At 26.9% G+C, this 19,631-nt stretch overlaps 3 protein-coding genes across 3 annotated transcripts; all 3 read left to right on the forward strand.

The window, feature by feature from the left end:
* Nucleotides 1-202: 202 nt before the first annotated feature.
* On the forward strand, nt 203-2,885 carry LOC145743211 (uncharacterized). Its single transcript, XM_082561125.1, has 6 exons — nt 203-374; nt 577-744; nt 964-1,086; nt 1,282-1,396; nt 1,692-1,818; nt 2,458-2,885. Exons 1-6 carry the CDS (start codon nt 209-211, stop codon nt 2,653-2,655), a joined length of 897 nt encoding a protein of 298 aa, XP_082417251.1. The 5' UTR covers nt 203-208; the 3' UTR covers nt 2,656-2,885.
* A 301-nt stretch (nt 2,886-3,186) lies between these two features.
* On the forward strand, nt 3,187-6,507 carry LOC145743194 (galactosylceramide sulfotransferase-like). Its single transcript, XM_082561109.1, has 10 exons — nt 3,187-3,335; nt 3,526-3,625; nt 3,784-3,873; nt 4,065-4,233; nt 4,557-4,801; nt 5,106-5,225; nt 5,465-5,631; nt 5,711-5,787; nt 5,867-5,969; nt 6,173-6,507. Exons 1-10 carry the CDS (start codon nt 3,252-3,254, stop codon nt 6,332-6,334), a joined length of 1,317 nt encoding a protein of 438 aa, XP_082417235.1. The 5' UTR covers nt 3,187-3,251; the 3' UTR covers nt 6,335-6,507.
* A 10,018-nt stretch (nt 6,508-16,525) lies between these two features.
* Nucleotides 16,526-17,993, forward strand: LOC145742454 (uncharacterized). Its single transcript, XM_082560231.1, has 2 exons — nt 16,526-16,938; nt 17,264-17,993. The coding sequence occupies exons 1-2, from the start codon at nt 16,625-16,627 to the stop codon at nt 17,991-17,993; spliced, it is 1,044 nt and encodes a 347-aa protein (XP_082416357.1). The 5' UTR covers nt 16,526-16,624.
* Nucleotides 17,994-19,631: the final 1,638 nt, after the last annotated feature.

Raw genomic sequence — 19,631 nt, forward strand, 5'->3', positions numbered from 1 at the left:
TGGTAAATGAAATAATCCTTGGTTGTAATATATTAGAACAACAGGTATATCAGCGAAGAACCTTGTAAATAAATAAACCTTTAGGATAATATTTTTTTGGAATAAATTCGATTAAAAATAATTTTGTAATTATATTATATAACAAAATAATTAAAAACCTGTTAAGTTATAAAACGTTATGTTGTTCCAGAAACCTAAAAAAGTTAAAATGCTTTTTAAAGTATGTTTAATAAATCTTTTAAGTATAATCAGTGGCTTAACTATAGACGAGATAGATATGTTTAAAACAAGAACATCAGAAGGATATGTATCTGCTACTGTAATTGACAATAACATTCGAATTAAAAGCAATGGACTTCCTGATCATTTAGTTGGTATTTAAAAAAAAAAATTTTGTTAAAATTTTTCTATAAATTTGTCTTATGTTTTTTTTATTTTATTAGATTTAAAAGAACTAAAACTTAATATTTAAATTACCTCTTTTGTATTCGCTGGCATTTATGTTATGCGATGTATTGATATAAAAAGTTATATTAATAACTGTTTTACGAACCTAACCTATTTATATATTTAAAGGCATGGTCACTGAAGAAAAAAGGGCCCAAGATTACAATTTTTTAATTCCTCTGGATCCGAATTTACTTGCTGACGATGATTTTTATCATTTGCCACAAGGTGTAATAGGAGTGGCTAAAAACGGCGTTCCCATTTTTAATTCATTTACACCAGACTGCTGTGACGCAGGTAAACGCTGTTATGATTTACCATTATAAAAAGTATTTTACATGTTTAAGTTACATCTTTTTTCAATCTGTGAAGTTTTGCCACTCAACTATTTAAAGTGTTTTTGTAACGTAAATCTTTATAGTTTAACCCCAAAAAAAATGTTTTAAATTGTCATCATAAAATAATTTTCTAGTTACAAACAAAATTATGGGTAAAACAAAATTATGGGTATTTTAGGTGATGCAACGTTGAATAGATTTGATGCTTGTTGGGGACAGATAGATGCAAATGGTGTATATTATTACAACGTTCCTCCCCTGTGTTTGTTTAAGTTCGTGTGCGAAGCATCACAATTTATAGGTAGGGTTTCTTTGTTCGTGTGTATTTTTAATTTTGTAAATAAAACAAAATGTTTTTATTAAAAAAATGGCTTTACAAATTCTTAAGATTTTAATATTTAGTAAAATCGTTTGATCGAAAGACATTAATAAGATAACTGCATTTTTATTAAATTAAATGACCTATCAATTAAGTTTATATATCAATTGCCTTTAGGTGTCGCTTTGGATGGCTTGCCAATTTACGGTCCATTTGATGTAACTGGTAAAAAAGTAACTTCTGCCGATTTAGACCAATGTCATGGGCGCGTTGATCGTTACGGGAATTATAGGTATAAAAAATAACGTTTTTTTACTTTATATTAAATTTAAGTTACTTAAAAGGTTAAATTTAAAAGATAACTAAGAAATGTTGTACCCACAGTTTTCTTTTTTAATTTATTAAAATACTGGCATGATTGACAAATAGAAGAAATACCGACAAAACAATCCGTTAAAAAAAACAAAAAAGGCTGGCTAATTAAAAAGCTAATTATAAGCATTTAATTATAAAAATATAAAAATATTATCTTTATTAACTTTTGTCTAGCCTTTGCAAAACTATAACATTTTTAATATGTTGAGCAGGTATCACGTGACTGACGATTTTCCATATATGATTGGCTGCTTTCGTGGAACACCATCACCAGATTATGTCAGAGAAACACAAGGGTGTTCACGACTAATTAAACCATGTCCTTCGAAAAACAATACAGTAATTTTTTAAGCTATCAGTTATTACTAAATGTTCATATCTAAAGCATAGCAAAATTGTTTTAGGCCATGTACGGCGCGTTTATTGTCACGCATTTTATTACTTACGCCAACCCATGACCTAACCAGTCCAATTTTGTAAATGCATTTTTTAAATTTAAAAGACAAGTACAACCATTTAATTTTTTTAGTCATGTTAATAGTATATCAAACTAATACCGGTAACTTGAAGTTAAACAAAAATATTTTAATTGGTCAAAATCGCATTATTATTTAAATTTTTTAATATTTCGAGTTAAAGTAGTATATTTAAAAAAGTGAAATGTGAATATTTCAAATTTTAACTTTTAATTTTTTTATGAATCATTTAAGCGTTGTTTAAAACCACCAGGAAATGTAGCACATCTTTTAACCCGCTTCAAATCGGTTAATTGCTTAACCTTTTTTTAAAGTGTAAAGCGAATAATTATAAAAAAAACGATGTTCAATATATATTTATACAAATAACTTATAATGTTAATGCATATTAATCAATATAAATGAATAATACGGATAAATTTGTTGTAAACAAATAATATTAAAAAATACGTCCAACCTAAAACTATGAGAAAACTTACCCTTGATTTTATTTTTTCTGTAGGACCCAATACCTCCTCAACCAACGCTTCCTTCATTAAGATTTAAACGCGATATTGGACATTTTCTGCGCAACAAGTCATGCTGCCTACCAACAGAGTCGTGTGATTTTATTTATAACCCTAACAGCACATCAGTAGTTTCTTTGCACTCAGCCACCATATTGGTTATCATTTTAAACCTCTTAAATGTAATAAATTAAATAAAGCTTAAAACAATTGATTACATTTACTGCTTTTTTTTAAATGTTGTCACATATTGTTTTAAATATTACATTGCTTGCTAAACAAAATTAATTTTGTTTTGAAGTAAAAAAATTAACAATCTTTGATTTTTGGAGACTTAAAAACGTAAAGATTATTATTGTGTTCTATACTCATTTTAAAACAAATGTAAAAAATATTTTATTTAAAACTTATAACTGATGTGTGTGTCTTAATAAAATGCCTACGATTTAAAATTTTATAAAAACGTCTCTTAAAATTCTAGATCTGTATAAGCCACAATTTACGTATTAATTATATAGTTTACAGTTTTTTCGATGAAATAAAATCTTATTTAACTTTTTAATACTATGTTAACTGTTGTTAATAGTGGAATTACATATAGAACGTAATTAAAATAATGAGCACTAGGTGTTTTAAAAATAATTGTTGTAGAAAATAGCCCGGGGCGTTAGATGCTAATATAGAGATTGCCATATACATATATAACTCGGTAAGGTAAAATTATAGTAAAAAATTTTCTTTCAATTTTATAGTGTTTTAGTTATATTAATGGAGATTGTACAACACAAGTATGAGAATATGTTATGGTTCTAAAAGAAATGTTAGAACACTAGGCTTGATATTAAGTATTGTTGCATTTATCAATCTAAATCAGGTCAGTATTTAAAGATAAAGTTTTTTCAAATATTTATGTATATAGATATTTATGTATATAGTTTATTGCCAATGACTGCCTTTTTTACTTGTATATTTTACATAAATATTAACAAAAGCTAAAAATTAAATAGCGTCAAGCGACAATGTATTCAGCAAAGTAGGTATAGCATTTGTTATGTATTTTTAAGGTATTTTGGAAAAGTGAAAGTTCTTTAAATAAAACAAGAAAAGTAAGAAGACAACATTTGTTTGTTTATCAAGAACGTTTTCGAACAGATAAAAGCAATGGTAATTAAAGAAAATAATATTAATCTTAAATTTGCATATTTTTTTATTTGTTTATCTTTTTAATTTATGAATGGTGTTTTTAATATGTAAAAATAAAGTTTCACACTATTTACCCCCTTAACATTAAAAAAACCTAAAATTTAATTTTTAATCTTTAGAGAATCAAAGTGATTTGTACTCGTTTAAACAAAATTATGCAAAATGCACACCAGGAAAAGGACTTGTCTTTTTAAAAACACACAAAACTGGTAAGAAAACAAACTTTAAAAATGTATTAGTCTACAGCGTTTTTAAATAGTTTTACAAATTTTTTAGGTTTTATGGGTTAACAATAAAAACAAATATTTTTAAAAAGGGCATTGGTCATTATTAAAAACAAAATGGCAAAAAAACGTAACATTTTACTAATAACTGATGTGTTTTTGTATGTATATAAAAGCAAGTACGACAGTAACAAACATATTGCTACGATACGCTGAAAAACACAAACTGGTTGTCGGATTACCCCCAAAAAGAAGGTGGGAATTAGGGGGCTATCCGGCTAAGTTTAACAACAGAATAATTGATCCACAACTGCCTAAATACGACATCCTCTGCCATCATTTTAGGTAATTTTAATGCACAATTTAGATTTTGACACCTGAATCTTACGCACAGTAACAAAATGTCTAACTAGCGTTCAATTTCTTGCAACTGATATTGTAAAGGATTAAGTTAAAGTAACTTGAACATATGAAATTAAATAGATGGAATTCCTGTGTTAATATAAATGCGACTCGTCTCGGTTTCTTTTTGATTGGTTGTCTTAATAACAAGATTTACTTAAAATATTTAAAATGCCAAAGAGCCCTCTAAAATGATAATAAATTTTTACAAATCACTTAATTAATGGTTTCACATCAAAATAACCTTTTCCTTTTGCTTACTATAGATATAGCCACAAAGATGTACAAAAAGTAATTCGTGCTGGTTCAAGGAGTATTACTATTCTAAGAGACCCAGTCGAAAATTTTGAGTCTGGTTTTGCATTTTTTCGATCCTTGCCATATTCAGAGTGGTTTGCTAATGTTTCACGTCCTGATAACTTAAAAGAGTTTTTGGATAATCCCGATATTTATTTTAATAAATCAACACCATGGCATTTTATAGCGAGAAACTATATGGCATTTGATCTAGGTATGCTTAAAATTGATACTTAGTTTATTGCCTTTTAAAATATTTTCCCTTTATTTATTTACCTAAATAAGTATAAGTTAAGTTTATATTTGACATTTCTAAACAAATTTTGCTTAAAATTGTAACGTAGAAGTAAAAGAAAAATTCTTTTGGTTTTTTTAAATACGTAAACTTATGCAATCGTTTGCATATATCTTAAATAACAGTATAGATAAACCTTAATTTTTATGTTAAAATACTACGCGCATGTATTAGTTTTTTGAAAACTAAAAATAAAAATGTAATATTTGTTATTTGCAATTAGGATTTGACATTGATGACACTTCATCGAGCTATGCTGAGTCAGTAATTCGGCAAACTGAGTTGTGGTTTGATCTGGTCCTTATTACTGAACGATTGGACGAATCCCTTATTTTACTTCAAGGTAAAATTGAGGAGTTAACATTAATAATTATATAATATAGCAACAACAATATTATCAATAAGTAGTAAAAGCAAAAAATGAATGGCTTGATTTTAAATAAATGTATCTTCTGTCAACTGTAAACTCTTCTTCAGATCTAAAATAAAATTCTAAATTCTATCGACATGCAAACAAGTAAACAGATGCGAAATTTTTAATACCTTTAACCTAGCTAATTGTGATTATGTTAAATTCTAAAGAGCTTCTCTGTATTGAATCAATGGAAGAAATCTTGTATTTGAAGTTAAAAGTCAGACAAAATTCAGCCCGAAGAAATTTAGGAGATTCGATGAAAGATAAAATTAGATTATGGAATTTTCTAGATACTAAATTATATCAACATTTTAACAAAACTCTTAATCACAAGGTATTTTTGTGTGTACACTAATAAACTTTAAAATGATTTAAAACAAATCCATAAACTAAAATAAATTAAATATTTTTAGATTGAAAAGTACGGAAATGCTCGTATGCAAAAAAATGTTCACCAATTAAAAAAAAAGTTAAAGAAAATTGAAAAAAAGTAAATAACTTTTTGTAATAATGATTGTTTTTAATCGTGACCAAATTTATGACTAACAAATTATCTTTTGTAAATTTAGATGTATTACAAGTTATAATCAATTTGATTTAAAGCCCTGGGTAAGTAGAATTAAACTGAAAACAGAAAACCAAGAATACTGTTCAAAGTTTTCATGGGGAGAGGTAGGATTTTACTTTAAAAAAAATATTTTCCTTTTACTATAATATTGAATTTATCTTAAACAAATCAAATGCATAATTTGTTGTGTATTAAAACCTAAGGTAATATAATAAATAAAAATATATTATTTTACAATAACGATTGACTCGGGCAAACAGTTTATCATTTTTATATATATTAATTCTGTTTGATTTCATTATTTTAGGTAAAATTTGGAGACTATATTCGTGTTAAACAAAAAAGTTATATTAATCCGATTTCCTACGATAACGATAATCGACAGTTGGAAAACTTATTAAATGAAGCCCAAAAAAATGTTGTTGGAGAAAGAGGACTGAAACCTGAATACAGTGTCATAGAAATTTAAACAAATAGTAATTAGGGACGTTAGTTATTTAAATAAGATATCGTGTTAATATAATAATAACTAGGCTTTGTGCTGTAGTTTTATAGATATTTAAATTTATCATAGAAAGTAGTTTTTTTTTTATGTAAAGCACATTGTTTTTGTTAAAATATGTTTATTAAAAAACAAGTATACATTTATCTTTGTTTTGGTTAGTCAACTATTTTTTTACGAGCGACTTTTAATTAATTTGTTATAGTAGAAAAACACACTTTTTAATAAAATATTCAAGTTTTTTTATGGTTCAAAATTTTAGATTTACACAATAAAGATTCATTTTAAAAACAGTTAAATAATTTCAAACCATATTTATTTATCAAATAAATGTGGTTATAAAATCTTAGATTTTGAAACAAATTGTTATTGTCAGTTTTATTATGGTTCGAAATTTTAGATTTCGAAACATATTGTTATTGTCAGTTTTATTATTATGGTTCGAAATCTCAGATTGTTTCGAAATTTAAGATTTCCAGCCATAAATATTATTATTTAAAAGTTCAATGTATAAATATAAAATCTAGATATTCAGAAATAGTTATTAATCGGGCTATGTTTAAATAAAGGCGAGCCACAAATGTAAAAACGTTATTTATTAACCTTTTTATCAAGGTTATTTTTATTGGAAGAAAAATTCTTACATATATGTAGAAAATAAGTTATGCTTTTAGCTAAGTAGTTGCGACTTAATAAAACGATAATTGAACAACATATTTTAGTGTAGTGTGCGCTTAAAAATGTTTTTTAAGTCTTTTTTAAAAAATTTGACATAATAAAATAAATAAAAAATTTATTTATTAATTATTGCATACCTGTGTAAAAGGCGTTTTTATATAATGATATTTAATCAGTAATAGACCAAAAAACTTGGTATAAAATTTACCCGTAACAAACAAAACTATTACATATTTTTCATTTTATTAGTGTAAAATCAATTGTAAAAAGACTATTACAATCAATTCTAAGTTCAAGCTAGTTTAATGTCATTGACCGGACACGTACAACAATTATTCTTGTTACAACGGGCGTCAACTTTAAACAATGCACACTAAAATCGCCCTTAACGAAAATTAGCCACGTAACCTGTACGTAGAAGGCCAACGGCTTTATAATGAACAAACTTTTATAGCCTCTTGGTTTTACTATAAATACTGAAACAATTTAAACTTTCTTCACAAATCTACCGATAGTTGGTCATCGTCACATCTTGAAATATTAGGGGACCTACAAACCGTATTATAACCGTAACGTCAATTTAGCAATCTAGCTGATCTTGTAACGTAACTTTTAATCAAACCGTGTAAGTGTTTTTCCGTATTACAATAAAAGTATTACTGTTACCGTCTTGTCGTTTATAAATAAGTCTTAAACAAAATACCAAACCTTATAATAATAATAAAAATGGAATCGGTAAAGGGAGTCGAATCATATTAAACAATTAAACCAAAAAAACCATCAAAATAAGTATAACCATAAATCAAGTAACTCTACAAATGGCTATTTCCCGGCGTGATTAAAGGTTAATACTAGTTGTAGTTGTAGAGTGCCAACAGTTAAGCAATCTAGCTGATCTTGTTATGTAACTTTTAATCAAACTGTGTAAGTGTTTTGCCGTATTACAATAAAAGTATTACTGTTAACATCGTGTCGTTTATAAATAAAACTTAAACAAAATAACAAACCAATAGTAACAAATGGAGTCGGTAAACGGGGTCAAATCAAATTAAACAATTGAACCAAATAAACAACCAAAATAAGTATAACAATAAATTTGGTAATTCTACATAACCAATTCAATCGGCGGGTAACTTTTTAGCGAACTAACACTAAACTTTTATATCAGCAAAAAACTATTTTACATGAAGTTCTCCAAAATTGTAACTATATACTTCGATAACTGTCACTTCTAATAATAACTGATCTAAAAAGTTCTATTACAACAGCGTGAGAGTTTTAACCGCAATACGATTCAAAACTGAGGATAAACATATTAGCGCATATTTAACACGGTGATTAAATTTTTATTTTTTTGATGTCACTAAAGTCGAGTTAAACTCGAATTAACTAATCCTTGTTTAACTTACGATTTTTGTCTAAAAACTGGTTTAATAAACTGGTTTGAAATCGCTATAGTGAATCAAAACAACAAACGACAGTTTTTGTTGATTTTCGCTGCAATCATAGATACCCCAAGTGACACCGTACAAAAACTTACTAGTAACATGCTTGGCCCAACGTTTATATATAAACACAGGTAGTTCAACTGATTTAACCGGATTGTTACGTCATTTTTCCGATTCATGGAGGCCAAAATGGGTCTTAAAAATGCATTACAGGTATAAGAAAAAACACGAATATTTTGATTTACAAAAATTTCCAACATTGGCACCTAAAAATTTAACAAGAATTCTATTATTCTAGTATTTTGACACTTTAATACGCAAAAATTTTTATTAAAAATAGAAAATATATTGGTATTAGTTTATAATCCAGAAAGTTGTAATTTTTGAAATATATTTGTAAAACTTTACAAATATTTACCTTGAATACACCTTAACGAGGCAGTCAATACCTAGGAATGCCATTGATTTTGATCTCATTATAATGCCCTTTTAGGTGGACTCGGAAAAAGGCATACTGTCGCTAAAGTTGCTCTTTTTTCAGGTCTGTTTCGCCACTCCAAAAAATACTCTGTTTAAAGGGGAAATCAACAGAAAAAAAGGCCAGCTAATATGTTTTTTTTTAACTGTACTAAGTTTAAAACACTAATTAAAAATATTTTCGGGCTTATAATAAGCCTGATTCGATGTTTTGAACTTTTACGACAAACCCTTTATAACGTCTATTAACGTCTAATATTTTCGATGTTTTGAACTTTTACGACAAACCCTTTATGACAACTATTATAAAAACGTTTATAACCTTTCCCAAGAATATTTCTACATTGCACAAGTGTTTTTATTTGTTTAAATAAGCAAAAATAAAGTTTTTAGGTATGTTGCAAGAGTTAACATTTAACTGTTTTAGATTAAACAAATGTAGCAATACAAAAAATTATGTTAGTAAAACAACGCTATAAAATGTGGTAGTTTCTATTCTGTAACTAAACGCTTAAAAATTGGTATTGTTGTATAAAAGGCAAAAAAAATAAGTCGCAAATTTAAACCTTTGGAGTAATTGTTAAAAGCCTTTTAAGATATTCTGTAAACCATATAGTAATGTCTATTGCTGCAATTCAAAATGATGTTAAAAACTTAAATTGTTCCTTATGGACAATTACAATCCTTCGCATTTAAACCGGTTTGGGAGGCCTAAATTACAAATAACATGATGGGAGTAGTGTTGTTTTACAAAAAACTGAGCATCTGTTCGTGTTAATTTAAAAACACTCTGACAACTAAAAAAGAGAGTCTAAGTTGCAACGAAATTTTAGATTTTAAACATGCATTTATATACAAGAACATTGTTTTTTTAAAAACTCTTTATTCAATGTGGTTTGTCTCGATAGAAATGTACAAAATATTGCATTACTCATTATAAGCGAATTTTGTGAAAATCAACAAATAATTTGGCCTGTTTTATCATAGTTTTTACATACAAACACACAGTGGCATTGGCATATACAATTTCTTTTAACAGCTAAACGCAGATATCACACAGTTTGCGTTTAGCAGTCTGGCAATAAAACAAGTTTGTAATTGGCAAAAAAATTTTTTTGCTGCATTTAAACGAATAAAAACACTAGTGCAATGTAGAACTATCCGTTACGAAGCTTATAAACGTTTTTATAATAGTTTAACTTTTCTAGAAAACTCGTACAACTATAGAACAGCTTTTGACCGCATCATAACGTATAGCTAACAAATTCGCGTACAACCCGGTGACGTCATAAAGGGTTTGCTGTCGAAGTTCGAAACATCGAATTGGGCATATTACAGACACAAAAATAATATTTTTATTCACAGTTTTAAACTCAGTAGAGTTAAAAAAAACATATTAGATGGCCTTATTTTTCTGTTGAGTTTTCCTTTAATAGGTAAAAACAAAAAATTGTATATTGGTATTTTTTAAACTTTAAATAAATGCCTACTGGGTATATCCAACAAAAGCCACTGTAAACGCTTATCATCAATTGACTGAAATGAAAATTAAAATTAGGGAATGTAACGTTGGTGAATATTAATAATCCAGTAGGTGGCAGGGTGAAGTTAACATAATATTTCACAACTATTAACTATAAATGTTTTTTTTTGAAACGATAAAAGAAAATTGGCCAAACTGATAATAAGGTCATGGTTATTACACTTTTTGAATATAAAATGCTGTTTGACAAATAATTGAATTTGAATTGATGAAAGTGCATTTTTTAAAAAGACCTTCGAAACGTAGTGAAACATTTTCAAAAGGCCATATAGTCAAGTCAACATCAAGTTTTGTGAATTTAAGAACCCATCTTAAATTTTAAAAACACTTAATATGAAAATGACTTGGGCCCATTACACGTAATTTTTTTAAATATTAAGTCAAAGCAATTGCAATGGATTCACATTTAGAAATTTGAAACCTTACATTTAAAACATAGAAGACACCAACACTATTCACTTTTAGATCTTTATTTTTAAATGGGTAAAACTTTAAATTAGACAATAAACAAGTTAAAAATCTTAATAAAATATATATTTTTAAATAATTTTTAACTTTATATTCATAATAAAATCGTATATTTTTTTTTTTATCTATTATGGTTAAGCAAATTAAGAAGGTCAAAAAGTAACAGATACCCGAGTTTATTTATTTAAGAAATTATCCGTAGACTAAACACTGTGGTAAATTTAAACAATTTCCTGTTATTTACAAAGAAGTCGAAACAAAACAACGAAGATTAATAAACTTATTAGATCGGTTTTCCGTTGGTAAATTTGTTCAAATTATATAGGAAAATATAGCATTTTTTTAAGGGTCGCCACTTAATTTTATGATAAATTTAAACCGGTTTATCGCGCACGTAAAATAATCGATAAAACTTTTTTGGCCTACTTTACTATATCAGTTTACTCATATTAACCACATCAACACAAACAAGTACATTATAGTCACCATCAACATTTCGCGACTTTATCTTTGAAAATATTTAAGTCGACGCCAGCTTAAATGTGATAGTTTATGTTCGTGTATTAAGTTATGTTGGTTCAAAATGTAATGCGATTTACTTAATACATAAATAAGCTTATAACTTTATAAAATACCCACGGTGGCAAAACGCTGTCGACACACACGTTAAGGCCTAATCCCCATTAAAAAAAATACAATAATTTAGCAACACTAAAGCAAATAAATTTTGGATGTGGTTGAAACTTAACGTTCTACAAAGCTATAACTTACCGTTCTTAAAACTTAATAACTGCGTTACTTAGTAAATATGTTACTAGTAAAACTGTGTTTTTCTAATATCTTGACATGGTAAATCAAATATTAAAAAAAGTTGGAAAAAATGATATTTAAATTTCCTACCGTTTAAATAAGGGTAGAAAAATAAAATAAATAAGTTAAATCAAAATTATTCATTTACAATATTGTTGTTGTTTTATAATCAGCGACCATCTTTAAGTTTTAGTGTTTGTGACAGTGTCGTCACACAATATAACAATATTCTCACACAAGTTAAAAACTGGTGCAAAATTTTCATAAACAGTTAAAACCGGTAAATTACGTTTTCGATTATTAGGCATACACAAGTAATATTACATGAGTAGCATGTACTCCGAATAAGGTTTGTTGTTAAAAAAAAGCATAATTTTAAAACAAATTTATTGTTATATTAAAATTCTTTTTGTGGTTAAATATTTTTTGTCGCGCACATTTAGATTTACGTATAAGTTTTGTTGAAAGATTGTTAAGTATGTAAATTAAACAAATTAGAATTTAATTTTTGTATAAACAAAAACTCATTTTATCTAAAGTTAAGTAGTAATTTATATGGACAAAGTATCTGTTTTAAATAGAGAAAACATGCTGCAAGTGGGATGTCAAGAATTGTGTGTTTATGTTAAAAGATTGCAAACAGTTAAACTTTTTCCGATTTGGTTTAGGAACGCGTAATTCCTTGATTTTATTTGGACAAGTGTAATCCCTTAATAAAAAAGTCAACATAGTTTTAAAATTTTAGGCGATTTAAACAGATAAATCTTGACGGGCAGTAGATTTAAATGGACAACGGATTAAAACAAAATATTTAGATAAATTGATAAGAGTTATTTTTTAAAATAAGTAATTTATAAGTTCATGAATTTGTGTTAGTAATGAAAGACATATTTTTTTTATAAAACTTAGCCCGTATTAAATAAAACTATTTTAATAATGTCATTTAAGTCACACGTTATATTAAATAAGACTTAAAATTAATGCAATTTAGATCAATATAAACTAAATTTAAGCTAATTTTTAACTACAAATTTTAAATGGTAGATTACATCTTAAAAATGTAGAAAAAATGTAATGTATATAACATTAAAAATTAACTTATACATAGCTTTTTATGAGAAAAAAATATACAAAAGCAGCCCTAAACCTAAAAGTTGTTTTTAGCTTTGACAGGTCATATATTTTGTACGTAGGCTTTTAAGTAACAGATTGCAAGAAATATTCTAATATAGTCTACCTACACTATATCTCATGAACTTTTAAACTTTTTCCAGAGAGAAATTCAAATTTAATTATTACAATAAAAGTAACTTTAGAAAGGTTAAAATATTTTTTATGCTTTTAAGTAAAAACTCTATATCTGTGATAACAATTAGCAAACTTTTTACTTTTTAGAAATAATTTGTTAACAAATTTATTTGCAAGTCTAGCTTTTTAAATCTACAAAGATGTGTCAACCACGCCTTTTTATTAAAAAATATATTGAGTAAAAGAATTTGTTAAGAATAAGGATAAAATATAACAGTAAAGAATAAAGATAAAATATAATAATTTTGTTTATTTTTGTTTTTTTTAGTGCCAGATTAAGCCGCAGAGAATAACAACACTACATTTTACAAGAATTTCTTTTGTTTTAATCCACACTAATTACATTGCATCCTGAAAACATTAACAATAAAAACCAAAATGAAGCATAGCGATCTGTATCAGATCTGAAATCAAGCACGTATTCACAATCGACTTATTATTAAGCTTTTTCCGTTATCCAAAAAATGTTTTAAGATGTTTTTTGTAGTCTAAGGATTATGTACAATAATCCAAGGTAAATAAATAAAATAAGGGTTGCAGATGTCGTCAAAAACCGACGAAAGGGTTTAAAAGATCAAAAAAATTCCAAATTTACAGTTGTTTTTCAACATTTAATACCAATGATATTTTAGAAGGCTAATCTTAATTTAATGGGAGCTTGTTACTATTTTATCAGTAAGATATAATCTTGACAGCTGCTTATCACATATTTTATTAAGTAATTAGCAATGCAGTTTTTGGTAAATTTATATCCTTTAAAAGAGTATATACTATGTATCTAAAATAAATTAAATTAACCAAAAAAATGTTGTTTACTTAGTTAAATGTTACGCCAAAGGAATTTATAAGATATATTTTAAAATATTATTGTAGACCTCCTACAATTAAAACCTAGACAGTGTAACAATCTTAAATTAATCTCCAAGCTAAATGTTAATACTATTAACTGTAAACAATAAAACAGTTATAAAGCGTGTAAAACGATTTATTTGCAACGAACCATTTTTGGTTAAAAACGCTACCTAAGTTAAAGTAATACTAACAAAAAAAATATTTTTTATTTTTTTCACATTTTCGTTATAACCCAATTCAAGTAGATTACACTCAAGTTAGCATTTAAAGTAGGTAAATGTTAAGTCGGTGTCTATATATTGATCCTAAGATTATTTTTAATTAATTACCCGTATTTTGACAGGTAAGGTTTTAGTAATGGCATTATAACTAGATTCCTAAAAATTTTAAAATCTCTAAAAGCAAACCTTTGCAAGGATTACGTTTTTTTAAACCGTAAATAATGGTCAAAATATATCACGCTTGATTTAATTGCATCGATATGGGGAGTTTTAAATAATTTTTATTTTATAGCTTACCTAAATAATAAAAAAACGTCTATTAAATAAAACAAACTTGTGTATTGAAAAATTTTCATTTTTTAATAAAATTAAGAAAAAAATAAAAAATTGTCAATAAATTATCTTTCAAGATAATGTCTAAATTATTTTACCTTTACCTAATTAATAACGTAAGCCTTATAAAATGTTATTAAAACGTTTTCACACAGCTTCTTACTGTATAGTTAATGTACTTTTCTTTAAAAAAAACTTTTAAGTTTTAAAATGGGCCGTTAAGTTTGTTGACCAAACCTATTACATGCAAACGGGACAAAAAAACTACAAATAAAATCTAATCGCTACCTAACTCTTTAACGGCGAGATAACAACCGAGTGCAGAAAATTTACCGTTTAAATTAGAATTTTTAGTGTTTGGAGGTTAAAGGGATTACTTACGTTGTTTTAGTTAGCATACAATAAAGAATGCTTCGACATACAGTAGACTGGAGACCGAGTCTAATTTTGCGGCAATTATGGTGAAGTGTCCTTGTCAAAATATAAAAAGATGCTGTAAAATTATGTAAAATAAATTAAGTTCGTAAAAAAATTAAATTTAATGTGATTTAAAAAAATTAAAAAATTTAGTAATGCCAGGGAAATGTTTAATATGTTAAATACGACAACTGACACTAAGTTGGTTATATTATAACAGACCAAACAAACTAAAAAAATACCTTAATTGTTATTTCCTAACCAAATTTCACATATTTCTAGGTAATCCCCTAATTAACAACCCTCAGTAATTTTGACACTTTTGCTTAGGTAAGTTCTTTTAACAGAAACGAATAGTAAAGGAGTTAGCAAAAAATGGTCAGTGAAAGAACATCTCTATTCAGCAGGTTAAAGAGATAGCAAAAAGCACGCGATATCCCCATTTGTTTATACTGACGGGATTAAAAACTCGCCATTTGAACTCTCATCAAAGAGAACCAAAATCGCAAACAAAATTCCATACCGGTTCATGTGGCTATCTATTTCAATAATTCGCACATAATATATTTTTGACCCAACGTGTTATTTATACAGCCGGCATTTTATAAATTTTTTTGTTAATATTATTTAACTTCGTTGACACGCCCTTTCAATAATCATTTAATTTAATTTTATAAAAAAAAAATGTTGTTTTTTAAAATGGGCTTCTTTAAATTGATTTTGAATGTAACTGTTTAGTAAAAAATATATTAAGTTATAGATGGTAGTTAATTGTTATCTACCTTTTTATTAATTTGCTATACATACACTAAACGTAATACACTTAAAAATCAACTCTACACGAATATTATATCGATTGATTGGATTTTTAGCATAGTTTTCCAAACGTGATAATACAAATAATAAACTAAATAAATGTAACAAAGCAATCACTGGCTGATATTCAGTATAATTTGCAATTAGCATTATATTAAATTAAAAAAAAATAAGTTTAAATAAACTAAATGCTAAATAATATCCATGAACATAAAGATAAACAAATTTAAATTATAAAGGTTATATCTTAGATTGTCATCAGCCAAATTTTTAAGCGTTGTAAGTTATACATTATACAATGAAAAAAAGAAAAAGGTAGTTTGTTTAACATCAATTTTACGCAGATTCGTTACGAACTTTTTTCCTTAAAAATAAAACGAGAAGGGCTTTTCATAAACCGAAAACATTCACAACACAAACTGCTAGTGCTTAAGTAGTTAGGTATTTTTTTTACAAAATAAAGATAGTTGAAAATCTTAATTAAGTTTTTAAAAGTAATTGGTGTGACTTAATTAGTATGTACGAAAAGTTACAAAAGTATTGTTTTTCAAGGTTTTAATGATTTATTGGTAATAAATAATATAGAAAAAGGTAAAACGATTGAAAATGGAAAAAAACAAGTAAAAAAACTAAATATTAGTTTTTGATCATAAACTTAAATAAATTATAAAACTTAAGCTTTGTATTTTTATAGAATCTATGCGAGAATTTAAAACGCATTGTTTTAGAATTTAATTTATAAAAAGGTTTAAACCAAAGCTTCGCAAAATAATGCATTTTTATTTTCAGGTACTCTAAAATTGAGCTTACAACATCACCGGAAGATTGGAAAATTATTCGAGAATGTTACGTTCAGTCGTTTCGTCACTATCCCCTTTATAAATATATGGTACCAGATGAATCGAAACGTGACAAGTTCTTGCGGGCATATTTGGACGCCAACTATGAGGTTACTGTAGGAAGCGGTGAGGGAATTTTATTAGCAATCAGGTCAATTGATATTAAACATTATACCGACAACAAACTCACAGACCCTAAAAGTAGTAATCATACTTTAAAAGTTGTGGGCGGTGTCGTGTTTGTACCTCCATCTAGCGACGGTTGTGGGTGGGCAATTGCTGATGACGAGCCCTACTTTAAAGCCTATGAAGCCCATGGGCTCGGTGAAATTTCGAAAAAAGGTTTAGAAAGAGTTAAAAGGTAAATAGTTAACCATTTTCCGAATTCAACACTTAATCATCATTCAATAAAATTTAAAAGCTGATTTGTTGTATTAACTATTTAATTTATGTGGATTATAACTGGTGCTCAACATTTAAAGCGGTAAAATTTTTATATCAATGGAATTTTAAAATCATTTATATTTCAGTATACTACAGTTTATTTTTCTAACAGCCTATGCATATGTTTATTTAAACTGTCTTCATGTTTTAGGAGTGGGTTATTTTTTTTAATTAAAACTTTATATTGTATTATCAATAATAGTATATTTTAAAGAATATGTATTAAAAAAAATATGTTTCAGATATGAATCTTGGGAAAACAAGCACGTCTGCAAAAAAGTAGCAAAAGCCAGAATTCCGGTGTGGAACGGTTTTTTTTGTGCTATATTGCCACAATATACATCGAAGGGCCTCGGTACAGCGGTCTACAAAGAAGCTATCCGACTTATGGCACAGTATTGGGTTAATAAACAGCTACCGAAAAAACGCCCCACATTTATTTCGGTAGACGACATAGAAGTGACGTCATCAAGCACCCAAAATGCACCACAAAGAAGGTATTCAGCGTCAGTTTTATCGAACTTGGATCAGAAAAAATCGATCGATAAACTAATGAAAAATGTCGCTCGCTTTCATAAACTATCGTTATTAAGTCATAAACCGTTGCGTACTGACATCGTTTTGAAAAATCTAGGAGTAAATAACGACACTACCCAACAAACAAAAGACGAAGTTAAAAACACTATTTCGGAAGACCCATGGCCCTTAGTTGTCGTCATTAGTCACAGTGAACGTTCTGCACACTTTCACCAATCAAACGGATTTAATTCAATTGCAAGGTTGCAATACTTCGACGACGTGGAAAATTACGCTCCATTTTATGCCCACGTTCTGCTGCTAGATCCATTTAAAACAGGCAAGGTTGCGATTGTGGAAAGAGCAATGAGCAGCGACATTACACTAAATAAGGTTAAAGAAACACTATCTACGTTAAATGAAGTAAAGACAAGTTGTATGCCGTTCAACGTTTAATAAAACGCGACTCGGTTTGCAGGCACTAAAATACACTCTTAACTACAATTGGTATATCTATTTTTGTGAATACATTTTTTTCGTAAAGTGTATTACTTATATTTTGTTTTTGTTTTTTTGTAATTTTTATCTAATAAAGTTTATTAAAGCAATTACAATTTAAAAAAATAACATTATTGAAACAAAAACAGCTTTCAGCAAAAGTGTTCTATATACATTAAACTAAGACTGCCTATTATATATTGATGCTAGTTTTTTTTTCAATTTAATAACACAATCTTAATCATAGGCAGTCAATCATAACGTCAAATTTTCAAAAAACTAATAAACTTATAAACCACAAAACAGATGTTTTAAAGGTTGTCTCCATGTGTGAGGTACTCACGAGATACGTTTGGTTGTTGTGTTGTTTACGCTAAAAATTACGTTATCATGAAACACCCTCTAAACTCCCTTACTAAAAAACGCAAAAATTACTTTGGATTACCTACATAACACACTTTTTTACACCTTATATATTATAGAAGTAGAACTCATATACCTTAAAATAATTTTTATACTTTACTTTAATATTAATCTAGTCTTCACTTAAGTTTATAATGATTCGTAATTTCTTTTTACTTTTGGAATAGCGACACGAGAAAATTAAACTTGACATAAGCGTAGGCATTTTTATCTGCATTGTTTAATAACAATCAATAAAAAGGAAGTAAATTGTTGACTTTATAACTTAAAACAAAACGAGTCAATATTTGCTTACAATAATTTTGTTGTAAACAAGATAAATTATTTTGTTTATCTAATTCTATTTTAATATTTAAAAAATTAAAAAAAACAAGTTTTGATTAGAACAGGTTTGAAAAGAAAAGTTTTATTTCCAAATAAATTTTTATTTTCGTTTAAATCTTTATTATCACTAATTCTAAAAAATGCGTAAAATAAAAATGTTTTTTTTAAATACGTAGATTTCAATAATGCGTATAATATCAATATTTTTAAATATAATTAAATCACAAGACATAAAAATGGATTTTAATATTTTTTATTATACTAGCAATACCAAAAATCGTAAAATGTACGTCATAATGAGATCTGAATTACATACGTGATGGAAAAATAATTTGTAGTAAAAACGTTAGTAATACGTAAATACATTTTGATATAATAGAAAAACTTTCCATTTCAAACTCCCAGTGCGATATGTGCAAAATATTTGTGACGTAATCTTAATATATAAACTCTACGGCGGAAACAGATTGAGGCAAGTTTCTTTATTAGGTAAAACTAAAAAAAATTCTTCCATATTTATTACATTTTTTTCAATTATTAAAATTAAATTTAATTCAGATTAAAATTATGGTGTATATATATATATATATATTTTTAAGTACATTTCTTCGCTAGATAACAAATGGTTTCGTTGTGTTTACACTATTTAGTAAAAAAAAACATTAGATAATAAGCTATCTTAATCAAATATAAAAGTTTTGATAAAGATGGAAATTGTTTGTGAAAGTTTTATCTTAAATAAATTTAGTTAATATTATTCTCTTTTTTATTTAATTCATAAAATTTGAATAAAGAGAGGAAGCAATTCATAGAAGAAGGTTTTTATTTTTTTCTTTGACACATTAAGCT

This window comes from Corella eumyota, chromosome 2 (genome assembly GCF_963082875.1).
Source record: "Corella eumyota chromosome 2, kaCorEumy4.1, whole genome shotgun sequence".
In the NCBI taxonomy this organism is placed as follows: Eukaryota; Metazoa; Chordata; class Ascidiacea; order Phlebobranchia; family Corellidae; genus Corella; species Corella eumyota.

What these genes read in the sequence shown, in the direction of transcription:
- LOC145743211 (XM_082561125.1), top strand. Translation starts at nt 209, where the DNA reads ATGCTTTTTAAAGTATGTTTAATAAATCTTTTAAGTATAATCAGTGGC. An exon ending in ACCAGACTGCTGTGACGCAG is followed by an intron (nt 745 to 963) that starts GTAAACGCTGTT and finishes TGGGTATTTTAG; the next exon opens with GTGATGCAACGTTGAATAGA. An exon ending in GTCCTTCGAAAAACAATACA is followed by an intron (nt 1,819 to 2,457) that starts GTAATTTTTTAA and finishes TTTTTTCTGTAG; the next exon opens with GACCCAATACCTCCTCAACC.
- LOC145743194 (XM_082561109.1), top strand. Translation starts at nt 3,252, where the DNA reads ATGAGAATATGTTATGGTTCTAAAAGAAATGTTAGAACACTAGGCTTG. An exon ending in CTATATGGCATTTGATCTAG is followed by an intron (nt 4,802 to 5,105) that starts GTATGCTTAAAA and finishes ATTTGCAATTAG; the next exon opens with GATTTGACATTGATGACACT. An exon ending in TTAAAGAAAATTGAAAAAAA is followed by an intron (nt 5,788 to 5,866) that starts GTAAATAACTTT and finishes TTGTAAATTTAG; the next exon opens with ATGTATTACAAGTTATAATC.
- LOC145742454 (XM_082560231.1), top strand. Translation starts at nt 16,625, where the DNA reads ATGGTACCAGATGAATCGAAACGTGACAAGTTCTTGCGGGCATATTTG. An exon ending in GGTTTAGAAAGAGTTAAAAG is followed by an intron (nt 16,939 to 17,263) that starts GTAAATAGTTAA and finishes AATATGTTTCAG; the next exon opens with ATATGAATCTTGGGAAAACA.